This window comes from Ictalurus furcatus, chromosome 16 (assembly GCF_023375685.1).
Source record: "Ictalurus furcatus strain D&B chromosome 16, Billie_1.0, whole genome shotgun sequence".
Taxonomy (NCBI): Eukaryota; Metazoa; Chordata; class Actinopteri; order Siluriformes; family Ictaluridae; genus Ictalurus; species Ictalurus furcatus.
Genome location: NC_071270.1, coordinates 997,994 through 1,024,702, shown reverse-complemented (window position 1 = coordinate 1,024,702; position 26,709 = coordinate 997,994). Strand labels below are relative to the sequence as shown.

The following is a 26,709-nucleotide window of genomic DNA, read 5'->3' as shown; positions in this document are numbered from 1 at the left end:
TAACGTTTTTATTATGATTTTACTAGCTTACAATATCTAAAATGGAGGCTTGTCTAAAAAATTTTTTTCATAATAATAATAATAATAAATAAATAAGCCCTTAAAATCGTCGCTTTCTTTATGTTTTTAAATGATTTGCGTTCGCCGAGTTGAATTTACTCGACGCGAAATATTCCGGTCGAATATTCTTTGCTGTGCGATGCAGCCCCGCCCCCTTCGTGACGTATACGCCTCTCGTCACTCTAAGGTTAGGTTGTGTTCACGATGCGCTTTATAGCAACCGTTGCCCTGCGATCCGGCGCCATAGTCACCGTAGTCGTGGCGACTGTAACCCACCAACAACAACAACCAGCACCTCGCGCTCCATCCTTACCGCCTCTGCCATCCTCATCCTCATCTCCACACACACCGTTCAGGTGAATATCTCGCGGCTGCTTGGTTTTCTTTCTGGGGTATTTTTCCCCCTTCCTCTCCTACAGCTTGTACACGCTGACGCTTTGCTGCACAAATGAAATATCTGCTGTATTGTTAATTGTGGCCACGTTTCCAGATGCGCTAGGCTGCTAAGTCGGCTAGCAACACGGATATGATTTCATCGGAGCTAACGCTAGCTTAGCCACGCACAGATGTGTCCGTCTCTCTCTCTCGCGCGCGCGCTCTCTCTCTCTCTCTCGCGAATACTTTTATGAAGTAAAGATGTCGTTCATTTCTGGATTGTAATTCCTGTCGAATATAAGGTCTAATAGCGAACCAGAACTTGTTTGCTGACTTGGCCAAGGTGTGTATTGTTTCTGCGGATGTGTCTGTTTAGACGCTCCCGGCATCGTTTCTCCTGAGGGCGCAGGAGCAGGTGTTCTGAGGCGCTCTCCGCTCCGAAGCTAATTGCTAGCACGCTGAAGTTAACTGGTGCTACACATGCTAGTTTGCCTTGTTTGTTTGTTTGTTTATTTATTTATTGCTCGTTAGAATCTTCACGCGACGCTTTAATTTCTCTAAAATGGCTGCTTTTTTGTGTCGTTGTAATAAGCTCTTGGTGTTCCTAGCTAATACGCGGAGTACCTTAACACTCTCGAGCAGGTGTCTTAATAATGCTAATTGAACCAGGGATGGATTTGTTGACCGTATGTAGGTTATATGTAGGAGGAATTCGGTTGAAATGTAGTGAAGAGAGATGAAATGGTGTTAAAGCGCGTTAGAGGAATGGCAGGCAGTTAGCTGAGGGTTAAACCAGCTCAGGTTTTGCTCCGGTATCTATTGTTATAGCGCTGTCTTATAGCTGCTGTTAGCTTAGCATAGGCTAGCCTAGCTGTCCAGAGTTAACAATTTGGTCTTTTGTTTTGATGCTTGAGAGATAAGCTCGGTGTTATTATTACTATGATGATGTCAGCACTTCAGCAGGTTCCTCAGGGTTGAAGGCTGGGAGTTTTGCTCAGTTTGTGTTCGTCTCGTGTGGATATGATACGAGTGTAATATTGTCCAGTTCACCTCCCGTTCGTTTTTGAGTTTCTTGTCTTGTTCATGACCTAACATCTGTACATCTGCACAACAGCTGGATCATTAAGTAGCCCCATACCAAGGCCTGTGTGATGATTGGATGGATCCTGATACAGTTAGTTTCTTTGGGTCATCCTATAACACTAATTTTCCTACCACTGAATTTCTGTGTGTGTGTGTGTGTGTGTGTGTGTGCGCTTCAGGAGGGAGTGTTTGTGTAAATCCTTGCTTTAGAGTTTGTTCAGTTCAGTTACACATCTGTATTGTTCAAGGCCCTAAGTGTGTGTGTAACGCAACATCTGGATCATTAAAGGTGTAATACTCTGGGGTTGTTGGTTTTATTTTATTATTCCTTATTTGTGCGAATAGCCTAGAAGATGTGTGAAAGTGTATTAAGTTGCTGAGAGAGCGTCTTTGGAAAATTAACTTCCGGTCCGAAATGTTTTTGTTCTTGGGGATTTTTCGTATGCGCCTCCTGTCAGTCGGTTTAAAGACATTCTACTCCAAGGGCCACTGTAGATCCTGTGGGCGGAGCTTCGTAAGCATTCGAGGGAATTACAGATCACTGTAGATCCTGTGGGCGGAGCTTTGTAAACATCGGAGGGAATTACAGATCACTAGATCCTGGAGGGAGGAGCTTCGTGAACATGGGAGGGAATTATTCAAATGTTGAACACACCTAACCATAAAGACTAATCTTACCAAATGCACCTGGTGTACGAAAAGATCCAGAAACTCCATCTCGCTTCATGGCTGTTCTACGTATCGGTCGTCCTACAGCAGTGACCGTGGTGTGCATTTTTGCGTGTAAAATTATCGAACGAATATAAAAGGGATGTCATCTGTTACGAGATCAGTTTGAACACTCCTCTGTCTCGTGTGATTTATAGCGATCGCAGCATCTCTGGCATGGAATCAAAGTCTCTTGGCACCTAAACTTGACAGACAAATACAGATCACATTTTGCACACATTTCTGTTTTTTTATTATTATTATTATTATTATTACTGTTAATATTTCTCCCCTCGATCAGAATTCCTTGCCGTCTCAGTTTTGCGAATGGTTTCTCAGGATTGCATCAGAATCCATAGTGAGACGTGCCGCCGCCTCTTCGGTCCCCCTGTTGTCTTCATTAGGTGGAGAAACAGCTGTGCACCACACGCAGGTTGTAAGGCGCTCGACAGGTGCTCGCTAGGCTGACCTGGAGGGGGAGGACTGGCAAACGAATCACTCAGACCCACTATTTCAATGTGTGATGCTTGATTGTCAACACTAACAGCTTTTCACTGTGGAGTCGCTTTAAGCGGTTGTTCAAGTTGTCAGATTTGTGGACAGTTTTTTTTGGGGGGGGGGGCAACAAAAACGTAGCACTAGTGATTGCGTCACAGAATCGTCGATTAGGAAGAGAACGTGAAAATTGCTTCCAGGTTAATTATGTAAAGTAGTAGGACTAATGAGCAGCTTTACTTCTGTTATTTGTGTCACAGAATAGTCGGGGGGAGTCTCTCTCTCTTTCGTTCTCTCTCTCGCTCGCTCTCTAACAGACCAAGTGTTTTTGGGGTGATTGAGTTTTTTTCAGCCCGTCATATTCCCCCGCATGTCCACACCTGAGGACAGGATGTCAAAGGGCTGGTTATCAGATCTCGTTATAGGGCCGCACCACCTGTTCTTTGTACCCTGTTTTTTTTTCTTCCCCAATCGCTTTATGAAGGTTAATACTTCATTTTCATTATCAGTCAGTTTTGGACTTTTTTGTTTGTTTTTTGCTCTTACGACTGTCAAGTTAGGAATTTTTTGTTAGCTTGTATCTGATCTCTTGTGATGCGGTGTAAGAAGAAAAAATCGTGCGGTTCGGTCGGCGTCAAGCGTGCTTGCGTTTAACAGGTGCTCTTGTAGCATTTGATTCGCTGGAGTAACAGCCTAATGATGTAAGAGCATTTCAAGACAACCTTCCAAGCAGCTGTAAAAAATTGGTCTAGGAAGGGGGTTGCACACGATGAAGCCTCAAGTGTGTGTGTGTGTGTGTGTGTGTGTGTGTGTGTGTGTGTGTGTGTGTGTGTGTGTGTGTGAGAAACAGGGAGTGATGGAGGAAGGGAGGGAGAGTAAGAGAGAGCACGCTGCCCTCCTCTTGGCCCTTTGTTAGCGCTTGGCTTTTGAGGCAGGCTGAGTTCGGGACATAAGTGGGCCACAGGGGAGCACATGAATGCACGGAAGGTGCAGAGGGCCTCGGGGATCGGGCGGGGGGGCAGGGAGCATGCTGGAGAAGCCGGGCAGGTGCCTGTTTGTGGCAAGTTTTCCGCCACTCCTCATCAGGGCGAGCCAGGGAGCAGGTGGCCTTTGTTTGGAGGCTGTAGTTTATTGTGCATGAGAATTCTGCAGGTCACGGCTACGTTTTCTTTTTCTTTTTTTTTTTTTTTTTTTAAATAGCTTTAAATCTGTTTATTTGTTTTATCAGTAGCCTAAAATCCAGTTTTATGCGCACTCCCAAAACGCAGAGTGAAAATGACGACTTCCTAAACATGAGACTTCGGAATACACATGCTCCTGAACACAACAGCACCTGTATCCTCCAGGTAAATGATAAACAGGAGGCGAGGAGGAGGAGGAGGGAGACGTGTTGCCATGAGCTCAGCCTCTAGGGAAAGTCTTTCGGGCTGTCGGTAAGCTGAGGGGATAATTAACCAGGAGAGACTTCGTATGTAATAAGTCTTTCCGACGTCATCCTTAACTTCATTCCACACGAAACTCGAGATGAGGCTGCAAAGCTTTTACGGTACACGTGCTCGCACGGGTTTCACGAACGCGTAGTGCTGACCGGGCGTGATCGCAGTGGCAGGTCCAAACCAAGACACTTCTATACGGAACAACACGTGGCTTCTCTGTCGTGTGACGAGGTTTCCCCACGCACGCCGTGGAGGAAAATATTAGAAATATAAAATCCACACTTTTGTAATTGTTACAGGTGGGGTATGCAGGTCATGCAGGTGAACTGAAGGTGATCTTCATGCGGCGCACACGTCCCTTTATTCATATCCTCTCTGGTATTTGTATTGGTGTGGCAAGCGTCTGCGAGAGGCCGTCGCTCTCACACGAGCGCTTCATCGAGGTGAATCACGATCCAGATTTTTCCGACACACTGCGCCCAGTAGGCCGACTGATGAATCATGGGGCTTTGTGATAATCTTGGAGTTTGTAGACGTGTCACTTCGGGTAGCCTGCAGCCAGTTCAGGCGAGGGGGTTTATAAAGGCTCAGGAGAGGCGCGCGAGACCCGAAGCGTGGAAACGCTTAATTATTAACCGCCTTTTATGACTGCGACAGGCTCCATTCATTGGCGGCGTTCAGAATGTGTAAAGAGGCCTGGTTAGTTTCAGTTATTTTATCCATGTACTAATTCCTTCCAGCAACCTTCGACACGTCGGTTCTCATCAGAACCAAAACATGATGAAACCTTTCACGGCTTGAGTTTCGAGGCCGTTCATGCAGAGTAATGGGTGAGTCACGGTTGCCGCTGCTCTCGAGTAGCACAGCTGGGCCAGGTGTTTCGGTAACGTCACAGATGCAGCGATTCTTCAGGGCTCGAGCAGATGGACGCAGGCTGATAAGCGCTTTCTCTTTCTCAGCCCTGCGCTTTCTGCTCCATCTTCTTTTTAACAAACATTTACACCGTGTGTGTGTGTGTGTGTGTGTGTTTTATGCTGCTGCGAGATAGATGCGAGGCGTAGGCAGTGTAGGTAATCTTTCTCGTTACGTACGCCTAATTTGATTTTAGCTGCAAACTTATAGTTGTTTTTCTTAATTTAGTAATCAAACGCCGTCGGGTCGTTAAAGGAGCGAGTGTGGGGTTTGTGCGCAGGTTTTATTATACGTTTCTTATTAATTGGAGTCTGTTTCGGTGCGTGTTTTATTGTGCAAAGTGTTAGTGTGTTAAAGATAAGTAGTAAATTATGCAAATAAAATCCTTGCTAGAGTAAACGAGAAGCTCCGGGTCACACTGGAGCCGGGATCTCGTTCATAGAGGGAGAGGAATACGCTAGGAGAGCAGAATTTGGGCTGAAATTTTTTTATTTTGATTTTTATTCCCTTAAAGGAGAGCTGTAGCATTAGTAGAAATGTGCAGTGGGGCTCCTGTATTACGATGTATGACGACTTTGTACGATAATTCACGACTGGATGGATTATAAGAATCGTGATCGGTTTGTAAAATGGTTAGAACTCTATAACTGGTATTCTGGGCTTTGTTCGTTTTTTTGTTCGTTTGTTTTTCACGACTAGAAAATGATTAAATGATTGGTACAAAAATGGATTTAGGAACTTGCCACTATGTAAGATGTATACTATAAGATATATATACAGTGGTCTCCGCCTATATCACCACCCTTGGTAAATTTTAGCAAAGAAGGCTGTGAAAAAATCCTTAAAAAAATAAAATTTCACAAAAATACTCATGGATATCAGACAATTGCAAATAAAAAATAATTAGCTTTGGTTAATATAGACAATTAAAGCAATTGTTTAATAAAACAATTATTGGAACCCCATGAATTCATATGAGAAATATATTTGAAGTATATTCCCATTGATATTTTGATTTATTTACTTATTTATTAGTACACCTGGGTGACTAGGAACAGGAAATTTGTTCGACTATGACTTCCTGTTTCACAGGGGTATAAATATGAGGTAACACACAGGCCAAATTCACTTAGTCATTCATAACAATGGGTAAGAGCAAGGACTATAGCTGTGAAGTGCGGCAAAAGGTTGAGCTTCACAAAACACGAAGTCCGATACACTTCTGTTTTCACACTTCCGGGGCGTGGCCAGGCTGCAGACCCGGTGCTTCTCTGTTTGTTTGTTTGTGCTTTTAAGTTTGTCTGAGTTGTTTTTCGTTACGATTAAGTTGCACATGTGGTCGACGACTCGACGGGATAGTGAAAGAGAGTTCGCTGGAAAATCTGCGTTCACGTGCATTTCGATCTTCTCCTTAATTCCGGAAAACCTTTCGACACCTGGAGAGAACGGTGTGGGCGCACCTGTGAGGATTTACTCTCGGGGATTTTTATCATCGCTAAGAGAGCACCGGTAATTCTTCAGGAACCCCTGCAATGCTACATTTTCTATCCATGTCAAAGGAGGGACAAAGGAAAGTGACTCAACATAAAGGTAAAATAAGAACGGGGCTCAAGGGGTGGCATTAAAAACAGACAAGGCGCCTGTCTCCTGTGATTATTCTTTCTAATGTCTGATCCCTAAATAACAAACTTGATGAACTAACCAATCGGGTTAAGACGGAAGATTTGTTTAGGTGCAGTAACTTAATATGCCTTAATAACAGAAACGGAGAATAACCACAATATTGACCTGGATGGTTACACCCTTATTAGACCGGATCGGGACAATAGAGCAGCGGGAAAATCAATTGGTGGTGGACTCTCTCTATATTTGGACAATAACTGGGCAACACAATATAAACTAAAAAAAAAAATACCGGACCAGAGTTGCACCCATGGTTGAGATCTCTGCTGCAATAAGGCCCGTCTATTTACCTCGAGAGTTTGGGCTGATTCTTATGGTTCTGATTCACGATTACGGTGCCAGGACCAAAACGTACTGAAGCGGCTAATAAAATTACAAAATGTTTCTGTGACGCTTCGGACCAGCCGGGGTTTATTCTTGGGGACTTTAATACCCACGAGTATATCTGCACATCTTCCAGCTCTTCAGCAATACATCACGTGCCCGACGCGCTCGACACGCATCTTGGACAAATGTTTCGTGAATGTTTTTGGGTGCCTATAAAGCAGTGTCGAGATTGGGTTTTAAATGCAGGGACACCACAGGGTTGTGTGTTGTCACCACTCTTGTTCTCCATATATACTAATGAGCTAGAAATGAAGAGTAATACAGCTGGTCTGTTTAACTATGCTGATGATCTGGTTCTCGTGCAACTTTGTTCTAAAAATCAAGTAATGAGTGAGTAAGCTTATTTTAAAAATGCGGTTGTTCATGGAGACTGGTGTAAAGCAAGTCAGAGGTTACTTCTTAACCGTAAAATTAAGAGTTTTGATGTTTTGGAAATGGTATACAAAAGTCATGTTGAGAGTACTTTAATGTTTAATATTACAGCCTGGACCAGTGATCATTAGAATATTAAATGAAGGGTAAGCAACTCTTTGTGAGGAGAATCTTTATATTAATGTGTATGTGTATAATTGTGTGTTTTATGAGAAGCCACAAGAAGAATTTCCACATTGATTTGACTTTATTGTCCACCAATCAATCAATCATGTGGCTATAAGAAAATAGCACAAGCATTGAAAATGTCCATTTCCACCATCAGGGCAATAATGAAGTTCCAGTCCACTGGAAATGTTATGAATCGACCTGGAATTGGACGTGTGTCTATATCGTCTCAACGCACTGTGAAGAGGTTTGCATGGACAAAACATCTCCAAGGATCACAGCTGGAGAACTGCAGAAGTTAGTCGCGTCTTGGGGTCAGAAAGTCTCCAAAACTGCAATCTGAAGTCACCTACATCACCACAAGCTGTTTGGAAGGGTTTGAAGAAAAAAGCCTCTACTCTCATAAAAAGACAAACGAGCGTCTTCAGTTTGCAGACACTACTGGAACCTCAAATGGGATCGGGTTCTATGGTCAGATGAAACCAGAATTAGAGCTTTTCGGTAATAAACACCAGAGGTGGTTTTGGAGCACACAGAGAGGTAGCCATATGGAAAAGTACCTCATGTCCACGGTTAAATATGGAGGCGGATCTTTAATGTTTTGGGCTGTTTTTCTGCCAGAGGAACTGGACATTTTGTTAGGATACATGGCATCATGGACTCTATCAAATATCAACAGATATTAAATGAAAACCTGACCGCCTCTGCCAGAAGGATTCAAATGGGCCGTGGTTGGATCTTCCAGCAGGACAATGATCCAAAACATCATCAAAATCAACACAAAAATGGTTTACTGACCACAAAATCAAGGTCCTGCCATGACCATCCCAGTCCCCTGACCTGAACCCCATAGAAAACCTGTGGGGTGAACTGAAGAGGAGAGTCCACCAGCGTGGACCTCGAAATGTGAAGGATCTGGAGAGGTTCTGTATGGAGGAACGCTCTCAGATCCCTCACCATGTATTCTCCAACCTCATCAGGCGTTATAGGAGAAGACTCAGAGCTGTTATCTTGGCAAAGGGAGCTAGCACAAAGTACTGACTAAAAGGGTGCCATTAATTGTTTCTCACATGTTTAACCAAGATATATATTTTTTTTGATAAATCTGTTTTGTTTGCAATTGTTTGATATCCATGAGAGCAGAAAAAAGGTTAAACAATAAAGTTTTTTCACAGCCTTCGTTGCTCATGTTTACCAAGTGTGGAGGGAACTGTAAGAAATAGTGTTATTGGATATAAAGGATAAACCAAAGTACCGATATGCGTCATACATTCAAATAATAATTTAGCACTATATCTAAATCATGTTGCATTGCCCAGCATTAGGATGAGCCCCTTCTTAAAGACACTGGCTTTTTATCTTAAAAACACTAACAATTGTTGAGACCCTAAAACACTGTACGTCTTCTGCTGCCTTACAGAATCACAAGACATTTCCTTCCAGTAAATATAGTTTTATAGCTGTACGCTGCAGTGCGCCTGACGCATGAAACACGGCTAACCTGCTTTATTTGCTTATTTGATGATTTAAACCAGTCCAGTGCTTCCAGCTACTTATCAGTGTTAAAACGAACATCTGTGGATTCCCATAATGTGGCGTAATTGGTATACACGCAGTGTTTGAGGCACTGAGGCAACCTTGTATGAACCCTCGAAATGATGATCGTCAAGGGTCCCAGTTACACCCTTCACCATCAGGTAGCAGTAACATTGCTACTGAACCGGAGGCTCAGGCAGGTGTAAATGCAGTCTATACAGTGCGTCAGATCAGCGTTGCATGAAGGAGTGATTTATCCCAATAAACAAAACAAAAACACCGTTGCATACATGGACTGTCAATTCCAGTCCCAATGCACACGTAGATAACGTATAAATGCCAGGTGTAGATCTGAGCGTGAGATAAAATGATTCATGATCTTGATATCGATATCATTTTTATTGTGTTCTGAGCGTTCAGACGTTCATATATTTTAAATCGAGAGAGAGAGAGAGAGAGAGAGATGGATAGAATTCTAAACTACCAGCAGTAGGTGAAGCCACCGGAAGTGCCCTGGTGGCCATTTTACCCTACCGACAGGGGGCGCCGAGCGCCAACGGACGAAAACTGTCAAGATGACCCCATGTGCTGCTTTTAACTGCAAAACAGCGTTCGCTAAAGGCTGTAGAAGTGCCCACAGGCTGTAATTTATGCAGACCGTGCAGAGATTAAACACAAATGCGTCCTTATTCCCATGTACAGTGGGGGATCACGATCCTAATCTTTAATAATCAACAATAAAAATACCCCCGTTTTAAAGCAAAGGTACCCGATACACATCTGCAGATTGTTACAGGATACGGAGTTTAAAAAGAGTTCTGATCACTGATCGCTGATATAAATGACTAGCTTTGTGTTGATATGGTAACTGTTCAAGTCAATTCGATTTTATTTGTATTGCGCTTTTTACAATAGACATTGTCTCAAAGCAGCTTCACAGAAACATCAACACGGTGTACAGATATTAAAGGTGCGAATTTATCCCAATTGAGCGCGATGGCGGTGAGGAAAAACCCCAAGATGTTAAGAGGAAGAAACCTTGAGAGGAACCCGACTCAGAAGGGAACCCGTCCTCATCTGGGTCACAACAGATAGTGTGAAAAAAAGTTCATTATGGATTTATATGAAGTCTGTATGGCTTTAGGAGCAGCCGTAGTCCCAGCAGTCTGGAATTGGAGTAGATGAGAGCTCCATCCAGAGGCAGGACATCCGAAAAGGATCAGGCAGGTCCGGAGAGCAGAGAGGATCAGGATCTCTAGTATCTCCATAAAATCGTGTGTGACTCAACAGGAGAGAGGGAGAGAAGAGATTATTAGGACTGTGCTTAGCGTAACAGAAAGTCTAGTCAGGGTAGGCTTGAGTAAACAAATACGTTTTCAGCCTGGACTTAAACACTGAGACTGTGTCTGAGTCCCGAACACTAATAGGAAGACTGTTCCATAACTGTGGGGCTCTGTAAGAGAAAGCTCTTCCCCCTGCTGTAGCCTTCACTATTCCAGACACCGTCAGATAGCCTGCATCTTTTGATCTAAGTAGGCGTGGCGGATCACAGAAAACCAAAAGGTCGCTTAGATACTGTGGCGCGAGACCGTTTAGTGCTTTATAGGTTAATAAAAGTATTTTATAATCAGTGCGAGATTCCACTGGGGTTAGAAAGTAACACTCTTCAGAATAAATCCAAAAGAGCCAAATATAAAAATGGAGTATAGACCCTGATCTATCTATATATAATGTGTATGTATATATAATATAAATGTGTGTGTGTGTGTGTGTGTGTGTATAATATATGGATGTTTTGCTTGCTTTTCTTTCTTTGAAGAGCCGTCTGAATGCGGAAGTAGCTCGGGTCAAATTGAAAAGAAAGGGAGGAGGGGGGGAAAAAAAAAGCGAGCAAAACCTCCATCTTCTGATCATCTTCAAAACGTGTCATCCTCTCCCGCATGATTTCTCACCAGTGTGTTTTATACTCCGGGAGAGAAGAACTAATTCTGTGAAGACGAACAGATTCCGCTTTCCTGCGTGCTGTGAACAGTGCTGTTGATCTGTAAGCAGATATCCAACTTGACCACAAGCTAACTCGCTGTTAACCATTTGCGGTTCTTTTCCTAAGCTAACGTTAGCGCCGTAGCTAATGTTCGTTTCAGAAAATGACCACAGTGAACGTTCGACGTAACCAAAAGTTACGCCGCATAATTGTGTATTCAGAATGAACACTTTAAAGCCTGCAAAACATATGTTTGTAAAAGTCTACTGATGCATCTTACCTCAGTTTCTTAAACTTGGTTTTTATCGAGAGAACACGTGCGCCGCTGAAGGTGACGCGGCAGTCGAGAGTAACAACAGACTTGTATGCAAACGTTTCTCCTTATGGCTTGTTTCGGACAAGCCGTATTTAAAGGTTTACTCTTTTAAGCTGTTTTTGCTGTTCTTGTGTATATTTAAACCGGGAAGTCATTTTGAACCCATAACATAATGGATGTAACTTTTTTTTTCCAAAATAATAGGAGAGCTAAGTGACCTGGATGGGTAAAAAATCACTCGGCAAAAACAGATGATTTCCCGTTACGACTCAGTGAGTTCAGAACGTTGAGGAAAACAGAGATGACTGCGCTGTAGCTTCATTGTTGGTGACGCCATGAGCTATCCAGTTTGTTTGTTTATTTATTTATATATACACAAAGATCAGTGATTCAGACCTGTTCGAAGTTCCTGTGAGTGTTTAATTAATTGTGTGTGGGTTTGGGCTCAGGCACCGTGAAACCGTAACAGCCCTACATGTGATGTATATCATGAGTAAACTGCATGTCGTATCAGATATCTGCTGTGTAGTAACATGAGCGCTGTTATTCACTTTTAACCAACACCAGTCGAATGTTAATGTGTGAAGAAGTCATGTTGGAACAGATTTCGTATTTAAATATCATTTTTAAAAACACTTTTTTTTTGTTTTGTTTGTGCCCCCTGTGCCGTGTAGGCGCCATGCAAACCCCAGAGGCGGGCGCTGACTCCTCGTCCACGGTGCCCCTCCAGACCAGCGTGCCTGTGCAGCCTGCTGTTACCACCCAGCAGGTGCCCACTCAGGTGCCCGTCCAGCAACAGGTCAGCTGGTCTCCGGTGCCGACATCACCACCGGTGCTGCTGTTTTTAGCTTTTATATGTTTACACGTATGCTCTCCGATTCTCGCAGGCACAGACTGTTCAACAGGTGCAGCATGTGTACCCGTCCCAGGTGCAGTACGTGGAGGAGAACAGCAGCGTCTACACCAACGGAACCATGTGAGTGCGCCGACATGGAAAAAACATCTCGATATATCTTAAAGATAAAATTTTTAGAAAAAGAGGCAGAACTGCTCTCATGTATGATTTGATATGGTTCAGGGGTGAACAAATTATGAATTTATCAGTTAGTCCGTCAAGCAAGGGAAAAAAAACTCCAGTCCTGTGATTTGGTTGCCCAGAATCTGAAAAACGTAGTAGGAATCAATGTAAAAAAAAAAAAAAAGTAGGAGTACGCTAGTTAAATAGGGTGATTGATCCGGACTAAGGGAAGCAAATGAGAATATGAGCGTGTAGCACATCATGTTTGCTACCTTGACAATAAAGATTAACCTACCTAGCGTCTTTATCGGCGTGAAATATGCATAACTGCGTGTGTGTGATGGCTTCGTGCTGCACTTTTCATCCTTTCACGATAATTTAATCTGCCTAGTGAAAACTCCACATCTGCATTGTATTCCAGCTTAAACCGAAATAAAAGCACATGGGGAAAGAAACCCGTAAGCCGAACATCTGTTTTTGTCAACAAACACAACAGCAAATCGGGCCGTTAGGGTGGGAAAAAAACCAAAAACCACCGCGTCACCAGTCGGAGAGCCCGGCTTAAGGGTCCGTTCTGTTGCCCAACAACAAGAGAGACAAATTCGCTCCCTGTATTTGTCTCGAGTGTCTTGCCTTGTGTGTGGCTGGAGCGACGAGGAAGGCAAGAAAGCGTCTTGTCACAAAAACATGTTGGTGCTGACGGCACTTGAGCCCCAGCGGGGGTGTAAATTGTGTGCGGTCACCTGACGATGACTGCATGTATTGACGAGTTCTCAAAGAAGCCATCTTCCTGCCGTGCCGGGCCCGAGAGCTAGAGAGCTCTTCACTAAGCTCATGCGCACGAAGTGAAGGACATGAAGCAGATTTACACCTCGTATAATGAAACTCCTTCACTAAATGGCACATCGGACCTCCTTTTTCCTTTTCTTTCTTTTTCTTTTTAAATAGTGTGTGTATATACTATAGGATATAGCACACATCTCATAGGGCGCACTTCGATTTTATTTCAGTTATACTAATCCCAGGCAACATGTCAAGGATATGCCTTCAGAAACACAGTGAAAGCATAGCGTGACGTATTAACGATCACACCCGGCATACTTCCTGATCAAATCTCTACACTGTAATAAGAATCCGTTTTGAAACAAAATTAAAATGTTCTGCTGAAGAGCGCGGTTTCTAAATGTATTTAAAGTTGATCTTTGACAAAGGTTGTCATCGTATTAAAGCAGAGCGAGAGCGGTGATTTAATTAAAACATGCACCTTGCGTTCTTTCAGTATCCATGAGAACCTGTTTTTAGAAACAAAGATTGGATGAAAAAATGGCACAAGCAGTCAGATGCTTTTAGAAGCGTTATTTCTGTGAAGAGAGGCTTTGGGGTTTTTTGGGGGGCATTTTAAAATCATATCGGGTTAAAATAGGTGGGTGGTAAACTGGTAGAAAAGAGATACCAATTAAAATCTGTCAGCTGGTAGAAACGGTCTACAAGGGAACCTCGTGTGCGTGCTCTAAAACGTTACTTGGCACAAAACTGCCGTTGCAGAGAGCAGGCGTCGTGACTGCTTTGGCTTGTGCTTTTTCACATTGAGAATCAGGGAAATGTGCGGAAATTTCTGCTATATTTATACCCACGTTATTCTACTATATCCATAGTACATTTTAAATTCAGTTTATTCCCAAAAATGAAAAGGGAGGGGAAAAAGTCCTGAAAATCCAGGCTGTAACAAGCAAAGCAAACACCCACCAAGATGAAATATTGGTCAAGGGAGGAGGGGAAAAAAAGCTGGATCACATTTCCATAAACACGTGTAGGAGATATCGTGACGTCGTCACGGCACATCTGTAGCTGGACTCGGAAGTGTTCATATGTTCCATATTTATTGTTGATGCAGATGTAAATCCACACAGAAAGATGCTCATGCCTGCGTATTAAATTGTACCGTACGTCTGCTTGTGCGCGTGTTTCCTTAGACGCACATACTCGTACTCGGAGCCGCAGCTGTACAGTCAGAACAGCAGCGGGAGCTACTTTGACACACAAGGCGCCGCACCTCAGGTGAGCACGGTGGTGACGAGTCACAGCTTGGCCAACAACGGCAGCACTAACGGCGGGCTGGCTATGGGCCTCACGGGGGGTCAGATCATCAGCAGCTCAGGGGCCTACCTGATCGGGTCCAACGCCATGGACGGCTCCGCCCCTCACACTGCAGCGCAGACCACCAGGGCCTCTCCAGCTACGGTACAACAAAACCCAGTGATCAAATCCTTATCACCTGCTTTCTCTCACTGTTAAGGGAGGATGAACACTTAACTCTTATGTTCTGTTTGAGTTAAGAACAAAACTAGTGACCATAATGAAATGATGGAAACTGATAAATTTTAATATCATGTTGTATTTACAAAATTGGCTGAAGAGGGATTTTCTTTTCTCTTTTTTTTCCCCCCCTCACGGATGCGCATAAATAGAGAAGAGATTTGGGAATTTTTCCTGAAATATTTAGATGAGAAATGAACGTTTTCAGTTCATTTTATAAGTGTATAAAATAAAAGGTCAGCTCAGCTGTACATCTGCTTTTAAGTAATTAATAAAAGTACTGAGCGGAACATAAGGGTGAACCTAAATTTTAAACATGTAGAATTCTAGAAGATTTTCCCCACAAGCGGTGAGCCGTAAGATGATTGATTACTAGAGGAGTTTTGCCCTCTGCTGGTCAGGTGTGGTAGTGTTCTGTGAAAGACCGCTGTGTGTTGCTTTGCAGAAATGTTGCATGTTTCAAACCTGTTTCAAAGAAACACTTCTCCCAAACATGTTTATTTGAATCAAAACTACACCTGCTTGCACTGTTCACATTTTTGGGTGAATTATTCCTTTGAATGTGAACGGTTTTATTTATGTGAATCTGCTGTGCCGTCTCGCTCCGTGTCTCGTTTGGTGTTCGGGAAGCTTGACGCGGTTTTATTTTCTGCTAATCTGTACTGATTACTGCATATCTTGGTGGTTTTCAGTATGGGTCTCTGTCGCTACAGCCTTTGTTTTTTATTTTTTTTTTTCTCCCCCCCTCTTTTTTTTTTTTTTTTTTTAAATTTGATTTATTTTTTTATTTTCGCCTCCGTTGTTTTCCTTTTGCTCTTTGGTCTATCAGATTGAAATGGCGATTGAGACGCTCCAAAAGTCTGAGGGTTTGTCCAGTCAGAGAAGTTCACTGCTCAACAGCCATGTAAGTCACAAAAACATGACGATGGTTCCTTGTTCTTTTCTTCACTGTCCTCCCCATTTTTGCGCTCTGTCTGTTTCTCCCTCTTTAGGTGGTGGGGCTTAGGCAGCGTTCTTTCTTTCATTTTGACACTTTCCTGGATGTCTAGTGTATCATATTTAAAGATCGAAGTCTTGCAAGTAGTGGTGGGCGATGTATATGATGTATACGATTATATAAAGACGCTGCTCGATTTTGCTCGTTTGTAAAAGACCTGACTCTGATTTTAAATCTCAGCAGATTGCTTTATTAATAACGTGTATAGCACGATTTCCAAAATTTTAAAGATGTTATAATGTGTAAAATTAAATCGCACAGCCCTGCTTGCAAAATTAAAATGTAAACAATCACACTAGGGTTTGGATTAAAAAAAAAAAAGTGTCTCACCCTTTGTGGATTCTGATGTTCATCAGTTAGAATGCTTTACAACGTGTGAAGCGGTTAAAAATAGCTAAACATCACACCCATGCTCTCCTATAGCTGCAGTGGCTTCTGGATAACTATGAGACTGCTGAAGGGGTGAGTCTGCCTCGCTCCACACTCTACAGCCACTACCTGCGCCACTGCCAGGAGCAGAAGCTCGACCCGGTCAACGCCGCATCATTTGGGAAACTCATCCGCTCCATCTTCATGGGTCTGCGCACACGCCGCCTCGGAACCAGGTACTTCAACCTGTGGCCTCCTCGAGAGCCTTTCCGCGTTCATGAGCGTCAGTCAGCTAACGCCGTGTTTGGCTTGCAGGGGGAACTCCAAGTATCATTATTACGGGATCCGGGTGAAGCCAGACTCGCCACTGAACCGGCTGCAGGAGGACATGCAATACATGGCACTGCGGCAGCAGCCTGTGCATCAGAAACAGAGGTACGCGCCGCTATTAATGTTAAGCATAAATAGTAGTTTAAATTATGATTTTAATTGCTCTAATCTAATGTCATGCGATTTTTACAGGTTCAAGTCTGTGCAGAAGGCGGACAGCTTTTTAGGAGACAACTACCCGAGCAGCGGGCATCACCATCCCAATGCCGCCGAGCAGACGGTCCTCGCGCAGAGCCAGCACCACCAGCAGTTCCTGGGTAAGGATGAAGAAGTGGCGCGTCGTATGAATGCGTGACGTTTTAAACGACGGGACGATTTTAACCAACACGATTCCAACTTGCAGACGCGTCTCGGGCCATCCCCGAGTTTGTAGAGCTCGATCTCGGAGAGAACGGGGTGGACGGTGTCAGCATGGAGGACATCAAAGCTCTTCAGATACTGTACAGAGAACACTGCGAGGTGAGAGGGGTTTTATAGAGAATTACACACTTCTTTATGATTTTTGTCCTTTTGGAGTGTAGTATTCGTGTAAAGTGTTGGCATTTCCCGTCGAATTTAATTTCACTCCACAATTTAGAGTTGGCTTCAAAATGTTGCAGGAAAGTGCTGTGGCGTTGATGTCGGGAAAAAAGAACATTTGTGAAAACGTCTGAATGGAAATATGTTTTGCTTATGTCCCGTTGGCTCACAAGGCCATCTTGGATGTGGTGGTAAACCTCCAGTTTAGCTTGATCGAGAAGTTGTGGCAGACGTTCTGGCGCTATTGCCCTTCCAACTCAATAGAAGGCATCACCATGACTGAAAACAGGTGCGTTGCTTTCCATTACTACCGCCCATGCACCGGTGGCTCAATCTTCTTTTTTTTTTTTTAAACGCGCAATCTAAGGTCTGTGCGGGGTTTTTTTGTACAGCGGGATGAGTGAGATTGAGGGGCGTCTGCCACGTGCCAGGCTGTTGCTGCTGTGCCAGAGTGAGGCCGTGCTAAAGTGGATGAACACCTGTGATCACCTGATGTACCAGGCTCTAGTGGAGATCCTCATCCCTGATGTCCTCAGACCCATTCCTAGTAAGCAGTGACATTATTGATGGTCCTCCTTGTTTTGAGTGATTGAATGGGTTTAATCCAAATATCAATGAACTAATAATCGACACACATCGAATTACTGCATGTTATTCAAACAAATAGACAGTAAACACTGTGCATACTGTACCTACATCATTCCTTTCCCTCCTTTCCAGGTGCCTTGACTCAAGCCATCCGTAACTTCGCCAAAAGCCTTGAGGGCTGGCTCACCAACGCCATGAGCGCCATTCCCCAGAAGATGATCCAGACCAAGGTTGGCCAACACTGCTCGCTAACTGCGTGTGTTCTATAAACCAAAATCAATCCTCCTCTCAGTTCCTTGCAGTCATCAGTAGAAACGCTGCTGGGTTTGAAGAATTATTATTGTATAGTTACTCAGTAACTTATATAAAGTTATTCATATAATTTGCATTAAGTGTTTGTATGGCTAGTTCTAATAAAAGGTAATCGTGAAGAGTTAATTAGATAAGCAAGGATGGGAAAATAATTAACAATAAGGGGGTGCGACACCATTACCACCTGAATTGAAAGTGGTTATTTTTCAGTACAAGCCTATCCTGAAGTGTTTCGTTCCTCTTCGGCACTCTGCTTCCATTAGCAAGGAAACGTCAGCCAGCAGCCGATACGACAGGTCACGTGACGTTCATTTGTAACACCCTGTTCTTAACGTAACCCTGTTTTCCGTGCATCAGGTATCCGCTGTTAGTGCCTTTGCGCAGACCCTGCGCAGATACACGTCTCTGAACCACCTGGCCCAGGCGGCACGTGCTGTCCTGCAGAACACCTCACAGATCAACCAGATGCTCAGTGACCTGAACCGCGTGGACTTCGCCAACGTGCAGGTTAATCTCGGTTCCCGTCTCCTCTAGCTTGCGCTTACGGGGGAGTTTTTCAACAATCAACTGTATTCGAGTATAAACAATAATGCCCACATCTGAGTTTGATTCACCGTTTGTGTTATTGCGCTCGTTATTAATGACTCCTTCACAATGAGTCATCATGTGAGAATCAATAGGTCACGTAGAGTACAGCAGAGCAATCCTCTGACTGAGGCGAACTGCATCCGTGTGTGAAATACAAGCTGTGATGATGGATTCAAAATGGGAGTTCACCTCTTTGACAAATTACTGAGTAGTGTCTGGATTCTTGGTCCATTTCTATGAAAACCGTGTCAGCAGGAGGCTGTAGCCTTAGCAGTACTGACGTGTGTGTGTGTGTGTGTGTGTGTGTGGTGTGCAGGAGCAGGCATCATGGGTCTGCCAGTGCGAGGAGGGCATGGTGCAGCGACTCGAGCAGGACTTCAAGGCTACACTGCAGCAGCAGAGCTCCTTGGAGCAGTGGGCCACCTGGCTCGACAACGTCGTCAGTCAGGTCCTCAAGCCCTACGAGGACAGGCCAAGTTTCCCTAAAGCGGCCCGCCAGTTCCTGCTCAAGTGGTCCTTTTATAGGCAAGCTCGGGTTCCTCATGCCACACAGCCTCCTCTCTACTGTTCTTCTATTGTGTCGTTATTGCCACCATTTTTCTTTTCCTATTGAGTTTCACTGGGCCTCTTATGTGGGTGCCTCAAGCCAACTTTATCGAACATATAACGTTAGTGGACTTGTATTATATACTCCGGACTCTAAAGGACTGTTTTATTATCATATCTCGGGTGCCGATATCTCAAACAATTTAAAATGCAGGGAGATGGCCCACAGTGATGTCTTTTCTCACTCTCATTCCTTGCACAAGATGTAGTTTACCTTTTGGAAGTTCATAAAGAATTTTAGGACTGACCTAAAGAAGAGCTAATGTGTTTCAGAATTCTATATAATTTTGACACAAGTGAGAACTGGCAAGATTGTCCCAATTGTAATGAAGCAATTTCCTCTAATAGTGGCTACAGATATGAAAATAAATGTTTTTGCAGCTCAGCATTTTTACAACCTCAATTCTGACAGTTGGGACAGTGGGGAAAACGCTAATAAAAGCAAAGAGGAGTGATTTGTAAATGTACTTTGATTTGTATTTAAAACAAAAGACGTCAAAAGTTAGTTTTTTTTGGAAGATAAATAATTATTTTGAAATTGATGCATGCAACGCATTTCAAAAAAGTTGGGACGGGGCGATTTAGGACTAATATCGATGTGTGAAGTTGAAATAAGAAGGTGATGTGAAACAGGTGAGGCGATCGTCTAATCATAGTATATAAGGAGCCTCCAAAAAAGGCAGAGTCCTTCAAGAGCAAGGACGGGTCGAGGCTCGCCGATCTACCAACAGATGCGTCAGCAAATAATCCAACACTGTGAGAAGAACATTCCCCAAAGACAAATCCACAGGATTTTGGGCATTTCATCTTCTACACATGCATGATATAATAATTTGACCGGATTCCTGGAATCTTTTAATCTCTGTGTCTAAAGGGCGAGGCTGAAAACCATGAGGAGTCTGTAATGGATATTCTGACATGGGCTCGGGAATACTTTGGTAGGTCGACACCATTCGCCGCTGCATCCACAGATGCAGGTTAAGGCTTTACTATGCAAAGCAAAAGCCGTACATCAACACTGTCCAGAAGCTCCGCCCACTTCTCTGGGCTCGGTCTCGTCTGAGATGGACAGTAGGACAGTGGAATCGTGTTTCGTGGTCCGACGATTCGACATTTCAAATAGTTTTTGGACAAAATATCTGTCGTGTTCTCCGGGCCAAAGAGGAAAAGGACCATGACAATGTTATCAGGGTCGGGTCCAAAAGCCAGTGTCTGTCACGGTATGGGGGCGTGTCAGTGCCCATGGTATGGGTAACCTGCACATCTGTGAGGGCATCATTAATGCAGAAAGATAAGTACACATTTTGGAGCATCACATTCTGCCTGGATTACAAGCGCATGGTTGCGTGAGCAGAGTGCGCGGGTGCGAGCATGGCCTGCTGCAGTCCTGACCCGTCTCCCATTGAGAACGTGTGGCGCATTATGAAGCGCAAAATAAGGCAACAAAGGCCCCGTACAGTTGCGCAGCTGAAGAAACGCATAACGGAGGAATGGAGGAAAATTCCGCTCGCTCAACTTAACCACCTGGTGTCTTCCCTGCACAAACACTCAAGTGTTAGTAAAAGAAAAGGTGATGTTAACAGTCGACTGTCCCAACTTTATTGGAGTGTGTTGCAGTCATCAGATTTGAAATGAGTGTATATTTTCTGAACTAAATGAATTTCACAAAGTAAACCATCAAATAATGTGTTAGTCTTTTCAATTTAGTACGGCGTGAATTGTATTTTTGTTTTGTTTTTTTGCAGTTTCCATACTGTCCCAACTTTTTCGGAATTGGGGTTGTACAATTTACACAAGTTCCATTTGATAAAAAAAAAAAGGCACATTTTAAGCATGTTTTACTGCATTATCCAAGAAGAATATGTTTATAAGCGTAGCTAATCCGTAATCTGTTGAAGTTTTCGTTTTTAAACGGTCATTGTGTTACCGTGCAGCTCGATGGTGATCAGAGACTTGACCCTGCGCAGTGCTGCCAGCTTCGGCTCGTTCCACCTGATCCGTCTGCTCTACGACGAGTACATGTTCTACCTGGTGGAGCACCGTGTCGCCCAGGCGACCGGAGAGACACCTATAGGGGTTATGGGAGAGGTATGTATTTTCCTCATTTAAAATATCCTTCTAACTTTTATTTATTCACTATTTAGTGAAACTTTTTTTTTTAATTGTCAGATTAAATTCCATTTTGGTCTGATGGGTTTGCGAATTGATGAGTCATCAGCTCCAGTAATATCACAGCACTCTTGTATTCCTGAATCTAATTGGTCAGAAAATTGTTAACAGTGGCTCTGATTTGTAATTCAAATTAAAAGTTTATCTCTAAGCTCTTTCTGATATGGGATCAGATATGGCTAATTCAGCCATAGACACATGTTTCGCAGGTGTTTCGACAACATTAAATCGTTTATCACGTTGTCCGTAATACATTCAGTGTTGCAGTCATTGGGATGGGTTACGCATATGGAAAATAATCCACTTTGGGTTGGATCACACCATGCTGCTATTGACTGATTATTTTTCCCTGATAACTCCTCTGCATCTCCGTAACTCCTCATTAACTGCCCCATCGATCCCTGACTCAGCCGCTGGAAGACTTGACGTATCAGGTTTTGCTTGCCTGTCTTGCTGTATGAGCTGTCTCTTGAACAGATTTGTTATTTTCCAACATTTGTTGGCAGATTAATCAGACCGCTCATCGTGAGCATGCAAATCTTAGGCTGTTCCCGTGCGCGCACACACAGAGATAAACTTTTGTCCTTAATACACATTTGCATGCCCTAACATCATAACAGTCCTGATTTGAGTGTGTCGTTTTTGTTTGAACCATTTACCCTTCTGCCCTTTTTCAGTTTGATGACCTGAATACTATGTCACCTACCAACATTGATAAAGGTAAGCGTGCTTAAACCTCGGCCTGCGAGCTAGGTTCTGGTTTCTTCAGCGCTCTGTTGTGCATCAGACCTAACCACAGTGTCTGTGGAAGTTAATCACTAGTTCTGGTAAAAATACTGGGAATCTTAAACCATCATACTCACTTGAAGCATTTCATCCATATACCAGATGAAGTAAGCGAGATGGACAGTGAGCTGGACGAGGAGATGCAGGAGGCAGGGGAGCCGCTGGCCAAGCAAGAGAAAGCGGAGGCAGAGGTGATTCAGGTGTTGCAGGTGGGGACTATGGAGGACGGAAGCAGCGCTGTAGTGGGCGTGGTACAGCCGGACATGCTGGGTACAATGGGGATGCAGCAGCAGTCCACCATCCGTCACTGCAGTGGGGCTGGCAACGCCTATGCCTCTGTGTGACACTTTCACCAGCGCTCTCTCAAATCTTTTTTTTTCTTCTTCTTATCCCTCCACATGACACCTAGTTATATTCATTTACATCTCATCTGTCGACATGTAACACGCTCTCTTCTGTTCAGCAGGGTCTGATCACGTCACTACATCAGCAGATGCTTCAGTCCTGCACTGCCATTATATGAACTTCATTTATGTGATCAGGCTATTTGATTCCGAGCAGCCCTTGAAGGAGAGAAGGTGCTCAATGTTAACGTCCCTACTCTGAAAAGAATGGGTCATTTTTTATTTATTTAAATTTTTTTTCCCCCCAGATGACCAAGAACTCAAATCCATGCCACTAGCTCCACAGGAAAAAACACGCATCACTGAAGCTCAATGTATTTGTACTGTTGGTCATTGTTTACGTTTGTCCCCCCCCCCATGTAGCTTTGTGTCAGAGTTGGAAATCTTGCTGTGTATCGTGCTGCTATAATCTCAAGCGAGCTGTCCAGATACGTCCAGCCTCCTCCTTGAGCTGTTCTCCTTGCCTTCTGTTTGTCGAATCAGTCTCTTGGTCTGAACTTCGGAGAGGATTCATTTCACATCCTCTACAGTATGTATCCAGTGCAGACCTTTTTTTTGTGTGTGTGTCGTCGTTTTGTTTATTTTGATTGGACCAAAAGAAAAAAATATTTTTTTTAAAAAATAGGAAGTGTTGATATTGGCTGTTCCAGGCTGTCGTACAGCTTCGCGTCCTCTCTCGCACCTGTGCTGTGTCATAAAACCGAGCTAATGTCAGGGATTTAATGTACCTCGGGTTCATGCTAGTGCCTTAACCCAGCAACAGCTTTTCCGTTTTGTTGAAGCTACTGTATCGCACTGAGGGAGGCTGTTCCTTTTCTACTAGAACACTCGCTGCAAAGAAATATTCACTGCTAGATATCGAACACCTGGACTAGTGGCTGGATTTGTAACCCGTCATCGGCGTGAGCTGATTCGAATTGTCGATTGATTGTTTTTAGTAAGGGATCTGTGTGCGTTTCCGTGTCTGTTCTGTCGTCTGTGTAACCGTCACCCTACCTCACACCAGTGGTGCCAGCCGTTGGACGAACGCCCCACAAGTTTTGATGTGCGTTACGTCGTACTGTTTAAATCTCGTCGATTCATCGTTCATTCCCTTCGTTACACACTGGATATCTACCGGGGACCAAAACTTGCTCTTTGCTTTGATATACAAAAAATATATATATTGGTATAAATATATATACATATATATGATAAATCAATTCATAATTTTGTGTCGTATCGCTGCTTCTGAGCAGGTGCTGTCGCTTTTGTAGCTCTTTATTTTGACTGGTCGATCCGTGCACTGACTGTGAAGGGAGTTCAGACTGTATGCCATTTTACTCAACAGGAGATTGTGATGCATTTCATTCAGAGATTTGTGGGTTGGGGGACGCATCCAGTACATCTGAGATTATTTATATATTATATATAAAACTAGTCTGTGTAGCTGCACTCCTGTAAAAGCCACAGACTATAGCATGGACTGCTTTTATTAATTATTATTATTATGGTATTTGGACTTACTGATTGTTTTATGTAATGAAAAAAAAACCCACTGGAAAACAATATTTTCTTTACTACTGATCATGTTTTCATTTGAATTTTTTTTAATTATGATTTTGTCTGCACAATCTTCACACACTCGTTTCTGACTCCTATAGCGAGGTAAAGTGTCGATCACGGTCTTGCATAAAGTAATAACTGACTTTTCTGTCGAAGTAACCGAAGCGAGAGCTCGACTTTCTTTTCAACTCCGAGTGCAATCTGTGAACTGGAATAGGAAGAGTCGCTTTCTATACAGCAACAAGCTGTTCACCGCCACGCCTGAGGCAGCTGACAGGAAATACAGAGATTGTGAAACTGAGCTGTGTGATTATCTGCCACTTTTTCCATCGATCATGTTTTTAATTTAGTTCCTTTGTATGAATGTGAGACGTTTTTGTCGTATCCTCTTGTGCCTGGAGTGAGAAGAGCTCTTAACCATCAGTTAGTTGTAAACGAAAGTGCTTTTGGTCTTGCATGCTTTTTGTGCTGCTAGAATGTCAAGATTTTGCAGTTGTTGTTTTTTTTTTTAAAATATATATTATATATATTGTGCCAGCGCACAATAATGTGTTCTATCTTGCCTGTTGAGTTTCTGCCACATTAACCACAAGCCTACCGTTCTAATTCAATTTGCAAACAACTTATTTATTTGATTAAGACCCCAAATGCCCTACCCTTGTTGTATGTCGCACTGAAGTTGGCCTTGCTAGATTTGACGGCTGTGTCCCAAATCACGTACTACTGTGTTAAAAGCATTCAGAGGTCAAACATTAACGAGCGCAAACTCACTGGATGTTTTGTTTTGTTTTTTTTTTTTTTAAAAATTGCTTGCACTAGTGTGTTATTGAGGTAAATGGTCATTTCTCTATTTTGGGGGGGGATGGAGACGGAGACAGCTAATTTCTAAGCAGTAGCTGTACTTGAATTTAACTCTCGACAAACGAAACAGCTAGCCAACATGTCCTGTATAGTGAACTATGCAGATTAGGATGTAACTGAGCCATTTAGGAGTCACCTTTTAAAATAACTTTTCAAAAAAGGCCACATCCCAAATTGCATACCACAAGATAGGGTTGGGTTGTGATGACCGATATCTTAATTAAATCCTACCAGAGTACACTTGATATCCCGTGGTCTTGATAACCTTTAACATTTTTTTTTTTTTTTTAAACATGATTATTTTATCCTCCTTTTCAGTGTTTGTTTATTTTTGAAAACATTAAGGCCAGCAACCTTGCATTAAATAATGCATAGCGTGTACCATAGAAATGTCTTCGAGTATTATTTCCCCCAACCCCCCGCCGTTTCCACCCGTCTAATACTGACATGCTAAAATAGGACGGTATGCTGTTTGGGAAGTAGCCGAACTCCGCCTCTGCGCCATACTAAACCGTGCATTTTTCACCCCTCGAATGTTGCGTGAGACATTTTAGACCTGCGCTGACCCTAACTTGATGTAAGGTATGCATCACTTAAAGGCTGTGAAGAACACGTGACTTAAACATATCAAACCCCCGGAGCTGGAGTGAACAGGAAAAGGCTCTTCTAGTTCTAGCAAGGCAGCTTCACTGGTAAAGAGACTTCAGTGCCTTCAATTTCACCAAGACCTCCTGGAGCAGACAAAACGTTTGCCCACTTCTGCAATTATTATACCTATGAGAGCGGAAACAGTCGAGTTCAAGCTGCATGCTCAAAACAAAGGTCTACTCTTACACGTGGTTCAGGTGTCCCTACTGTAAAACATCACTCACCGTCATCGACTCGCACACACCTACCACAGATATGCACATTTAGAGGAACGTTCACGACTTCATCTTGCCATTGTGCTGACTAATAACTGTATTAATCTCTTAAAATGGGAACCGTAGAACACTTGGGAGTCTACCATTATGACCGCTGCACTATCCCAGTCACTTCTTTTTCCTTTCCTCTTTCTATTATTTGTAGCGTGGTTGTGATCGTTTTTCATTTCTTAATGCTTTGGGAATCTTTTAAGTGCCATTTGACAGTTTACGTAGTGCGCCGTGGCCTGCTGTAGCGCGTTCTAATGCAAGCACAAGCGTTGTGGTACTCATGAGCAGCGACCCTGCTCGGAAAAGCAGTCTTAGTTGTAAATATTGAGCTAAAACCGATGGTTATTTATTTACTCGCCCTTTCTTTAACCACTAAAGTGTACATTGTGATTCTTTTTCTGCCCTCTTTCTCTTTTTTGGACAAAGTAATGTACTTTACATATACATACAATTTGTAACTTTTTTTGTTTTGGTTTTTCCTTTTGCGTGTTGTTCGAATTTCTCTTAGTAAATTATATTCTCTGAACAATTGGTACGAGCTAACCAATATGTGTAGAGTGATTTGTATTGTGTATTTTACATGAAGGATGACAAAACTGGGGAACTTTTATATTTATAAAGGCATATATTAACATTTTAGTGTGTCGTTTACGAGGAAAAATAGAAGAAATATCCAAGACACATGTAGTTTGGTTTTTCTGAATATTTCAGACTTGAGCTCAGGCTAGCTTCTTAGTGTTGTTTACTTACTTGTGGCTTGTCTTTCAATTAATAAACTTTTCCTTGTTGAAAGCTCCCTGTCTCACTGCTGG

At 43.1% G+C, this 26,709-nt stretch overlaps 1 protein-coding gene across 7 annotated transcripts; it reads left to right on the top strand.

The window, feature by feature from the left end:
• The first annotated feature begins 282 nt into the window (after positions 1–282).
• Positions 283–26,689, top strand: rfx3 (regulatory factor X, 3 (influences HLA class II expression)). 7 transcript variants are annotated; one of them, XR_008388053.1, is made up of 19 exons: positions 283–416; positions 12,190–12,314; positions 12,403–12,491; positions 14,507–14,774; positions 15,679–15,753; positions 16,270–16,451; positions 16,531–16,650; positions 16,738–16,862; positions 16,949–17,064; positions 17,298–17,413; positions 17,517–17,671; positions 17,845–17,942; positions 18,382–18,531; positions 18,929–19,137; positions 21,153–21,306; positions 22,065–22,107; positions 22,276–22,382; positions 22,640–22,751; positions 22,941–26,689. XR_008388053.1 is itself a non-coding variant. In XM_053644566.1 (18 exons), the coding sequence occupies exons 2-18, from the start codon at positions 12,195–12,197 to the stop codon at positions 22,694–22,696; spliced, it is 2,184 nt and encodes a 727-aa protein (XP_053500541.1). In that variant the 5' UTR covers positions 283–416; positions 12,190–12,194; the 3' UTR covers positions 22,697–26,689. The 7 variants fall into 7 exon arrangements, 6 of the variants coding, with proteins under 6 accessions (XP_053500541.1, XP_053500539.1, XP_053500540.1 ...); XM_053644566.1 differs by having other exon boundaries at positions 22,640–26,689; XM_053644562.1 differs by adding an exon at positions 551–778 and having other exon boundaries at positions 297–416; positions 22,276–26,689.
• The last annotated feature ends 20 nt before the right edge of the window (positions 26,690–26,709 follow it).

Bases quoted from the DNA above. Each gene is read 5' to 3' on its own strand.
- rfx3 (XM_053644561.1), top strand. From the start codon at position 12,195: ATGCAAACCCCAGAGGCGGGCGCTGACTCCTCGTCCACGGTGCCCCTC. The intron at 12,315-12,402 runs GTCAGCTGGTCT...CGATTCTCGCAG, and splicing joins AGGTGCCCGTCCAGCAACAG to GCACAGACTGTTCAACAGGT. The intron at 17,065-17,297 runs GTGAGAGGGGTT...TTGGCTCACAAG, and splicing joins TGTACAGAGAACACTGCGAG to GCCATCTTGGATGTGGTGGT.